This window comes from Mandrillus leucophaeus, unplaced genomic scaffold (assembly GCF_000951045.1).
Source record: "Mandrillus leucophaeus isolate KB7577 unplaced genomic scaffold, Mleu.le_1.0 Scaffold40, whole genome shotgun sequence".
NCBI lineage: Eukaryota > Metazoa > Chordata > Mammalia > Primates > Cercopithecidae > Mandrillus > Mandrillus leucophaeus.
This window is the reverse complement of record NW_012104254.1, coordinates 33,098-36,468: the sequence shown is the minus strand read 5'-3', so window position 1 is coordinate 36,468 and position 3,371 is coordinate 33,098. Positions and strand designations below refer to the sequence as shown.

The window sequence follows — 3,371 nt, the reverse complement described above, 5'->3', positions numbered from 1 at the left end:
AGAAAAACATGAGCAAATACTGTCTACTATGTTAGAAAGAATACTGTTTTCTTGATTGTTTAGAGACATTGTAACTGAATACAGAGAACCATAGACACAGTCAGACAGAAACATAAAAGCAATCAAACTTGCACACCTGTCACAAGTAACATTGTAGTACAAGAGTCGCTACCAACATCATTGGTAACGTGGCAAGTATACTGTCCAGTCTTAGAAGCATCCACTGAGTAGAGATTTAAGAAGCTAGTCGACCCTTCCAAGCCAATGAAACATTTAGGACCTGAGACAAGTTCCACATCATCCTTAAACCATTTTATTTTAAATGGTGGTGTTCCTTTTAGTACTGCCTTGAATTCCACTGTAGAATCAGGTATGGCTTGTTGTCGCTCAGGTTTCACTAGGAAGCTTGGTGGTTCTATAGATTTTGAGAGAGATATATTTAATTAAGTTGCTTGCAGTTGAATTATTGTGACAGTTTTATGGACATTTAAGAAAACACTCTTGAAAAGAGGCAATGGCTAAATATTTCTTGAACACAACGAATATGTGTCTAAAGAACCAGAATCATAGAGATTTTAGCTCTAAAGGATACAAAGGTAAGAGTGATACATTTAAGAACCATTCACAAAGAAGAACCAAGAAGAGGTAAAGAAATTCTAACCTTTCACAGTTAAGATGCCACTGCATGCATCATCTCCTGCTACATTTGACACTTTGCATGTGTAATTTGCAGTATCTTCTAATTCCAGATTATTAACTTCCAGAGACACAGATCTCTCATGGCATACAAGTCTGTATTTTGCACTTGTGGATATTTCTTTTCCATCCTTAAACCACTGAGCACTAATGGGAAGTGAACCAGAAACCTTGCACTCCATATGAATAGAAGAGCCCAGAACTTTATCCATTTTGGTTAATTTTTTGGTGAATGATGGAGGAATATTTTGATCTGTCCAATGCAAACAGCAAAACACATCCATTAATTTCTTGTTATTTGTTTACAAAGGACATACTATAAATAAGGGAAGTTGACTGGGGTAAAGATACAAACCTAGCACTCTTAGGTAGGCATCACAGCTACTGCTTCCAAAGTCATTTTCCACCTTGAAAGTATACTGACCACTGTCCTGTGTCATTACTGACTGAATCCTAAAACTGGCCACGTTGTTTTCAAAACTCATTGAAAAGTATCTACTGGGAACTATTTGTTTCCCATCTTTAAGCCATTTCACTTTGAGTTCTGGTGTTCCAGCCACAACACATTCCAAAGTCACGGGATCTTTCTCCGTAACATCAACTGATTTAGCTTTCTCTATGATTTGAGCTGGTTCTGTAGTAGAAATGAAAATGTGGATGAGTTACATTGATAACTCCACTAGAAATAATTAAACTCATTAAACTGTCTCTGTAGACTATCTTTGAAAGAGAATAGCTTACAAACCTTGTACTAAAAGGAAAGCATAACACCTCTCAACTCCTGACTCATTCTTGGCTTGACACGTATATCTCCCACTGTGTCCATTATCCACACTTCTGATTTGAAGTGTGGCCACATTGTCCACAAATGAAATATAGATGTTATCATCTTCATCAAGAATCTGATCATCCTTTAGCCAGGTTATAGAAATAGGAGGAGAACCTGCCACGATACTCTGAAAGGTGGCAGAAGTTTTCAAAACAGTAGTGGTATTTTCTATCTTCTTAATAAACGATGGTGGTTCTGTGGTTAAATAAAAGAGTGTGAAAAGAAGAGATGTATTGTAACTCCTACCCATAATCATAAGATTAAAAAGCCTTACAGAATTTTTATTTGGTAGGCTCCTTCTTGTAAAACTGACCTTTCAGGGCAACTCTAGCACTGCAAGAGCAGCTGCCACCTTCATTGGATACAATGCACTGGTATTCCCCAGTGTCTGAAGGGTCACACTTGGTTATATGGAGGTTAAACACAGACACTCTGTCGGTCAATATGTATTTTTTGCTGCTTCGAATTTCCCTGTTATTCTTCAGCCAAGTGACTTCAAACGGAGGTGTTCCTGTAACTTCACATTCCAGCTCCACGTCACTATCTTTTACTACCTCCACAGGCTTCAGCTCTCTGATAAAGGTGGGGGGTTCTAAAGATTCAAAAGGAAGACAGTAGCTTACTTAAGGGAAGACCCCAAACCTATCAGGCAGCACAGCCAAAATGGAGAATAGATTCCATTCACAAACCTTTCACTTTGAGTTCAATGCTGCAGCTCGCCGTGCCCGCATCATTTTGAGCTTCACAGACATAAGTCCCACTATTTTCTACCCTGGCACTAGAAATCTGGAAAGTGGCTAAACCATCAATGAAGGAAATGCCATGCTTCTGAATGGCTGTTATTTCATTCCCGTCTAGATACCAAGACACTCGGATTTCAGGAGTGCCTGTTATTTGGCATTCAAATGTTGTTGACTGTCCATTCCTCAGCACTAAGACTGGACTGGGCTTCTTAATGAATTGAGGAGGTTCTAAAGACGGAAAAAGAATGTTGATGTTCAATATTTTTAAAAACAGGTCACTGAGCAAAACTGCTTTCTTAAGCGTTTTTCCCTCCCCACCCCCAGGCAAGAAAATTTAGACAAGCAAGAAAGTGAGGAGATGTAGAGACCAGACCTTTTACAAAGAGAGTGACTTTACTGGTTGCTGTGCCAACATCATTGCTTAGTTGGCAAATGTAGGTTCCGGAATCGGTAGCTTTGGCTGCAAAGAGCTCTAGAATGGTAGAGGTGTCGTCCTTCCAAACCGAGCGGGCTGCTCCTGAGTGTAGCTCTTTGTTATCTTTAAACCACTTTATTGTCATGGGTGCAGTGCCACCCACAAGAGCCTTTAACTGAACCCTTGTGTTGGGATTGACATCTTGTGACTGTGGCTTTTCCACAAAATAAGGGGGTTCTGGGGTGAAAGAAAAAAGAAGCAAAAGAAAAGAGGAAGTTTTATTTTATAACTTAGCAATAAAGGTAAAAATTGAGAAATGAAAGAAAAATATTTTGTAAGTTCTTGATAAGTGGAAGTAAAATTTGCCAACCTTTGACTGTCAGATGCCCACTGCACTGGTTGTGCCCTGCCTTATTGGTGGCAGAACAAGTGTATGTCCCGCTGTCTGTACCTTCCAGTTGACTGATTTCCAAGAAGGCAGTATTGTCATGAAAAGAGAATTTGTACTTTTCACTAGCTGATATTTCTTGGTCATCTTTGAACCACTGGATGCTTATGGGATGTGACCCAGCCACTATACATTCCAAGTCAATGAAAGAGCCTTTAATGCTGTCCATTTTCTTCAGCTTTTTGGTGAATGAAGGAGGTATGATAAGATCTATTCAATGAAAAAGCAAACAAAAAAAAA

At 39.2% G+C, this 3,371-nt stretch overlaps 1 protein-coding gene across 1 annotated transcript in view; it reads right to left on the bottom strand.

Moving 5' to 3' along the window:
- Positions 1-3,371, bottom strand: part of LOC105548088 (titin) — a 222,251-nt gene that overhangs the window by 199,408 nt on the left and 19,472 nt on the right. The window contains exons 18-25 of the mRNA XM_011991956.1: positions 3,054-3,341; positions 2,642-2,920; positions 2,215-2,496; positions 1,839-2,117; positions 1,442-1,720; positions 1,052-1,330; positions 662-949; positions 133-415 (exon numbers count right to left, since the gene is read on the bottom strand). Coding sequence (XP_011847346.1) covers positions 133-415; positions 662-949; positions 1,052-1,330; positions 1,442-1,720; positions 1,839-2,117; positions 2,215-2,496; positions 2,642-2,920; positions 3,054-3,341 — 2,257 coding nt within the window. The remainder of the gene's footprint in view (positions 1-132; positions 416-661; positions 950-1,051; positions 1,331-1,441; positions 1,721-1,838; positions 2,118-2,214; positions 2,497-2,641; positions 2,921-3,053; positions 3,342-3,371) is intronic.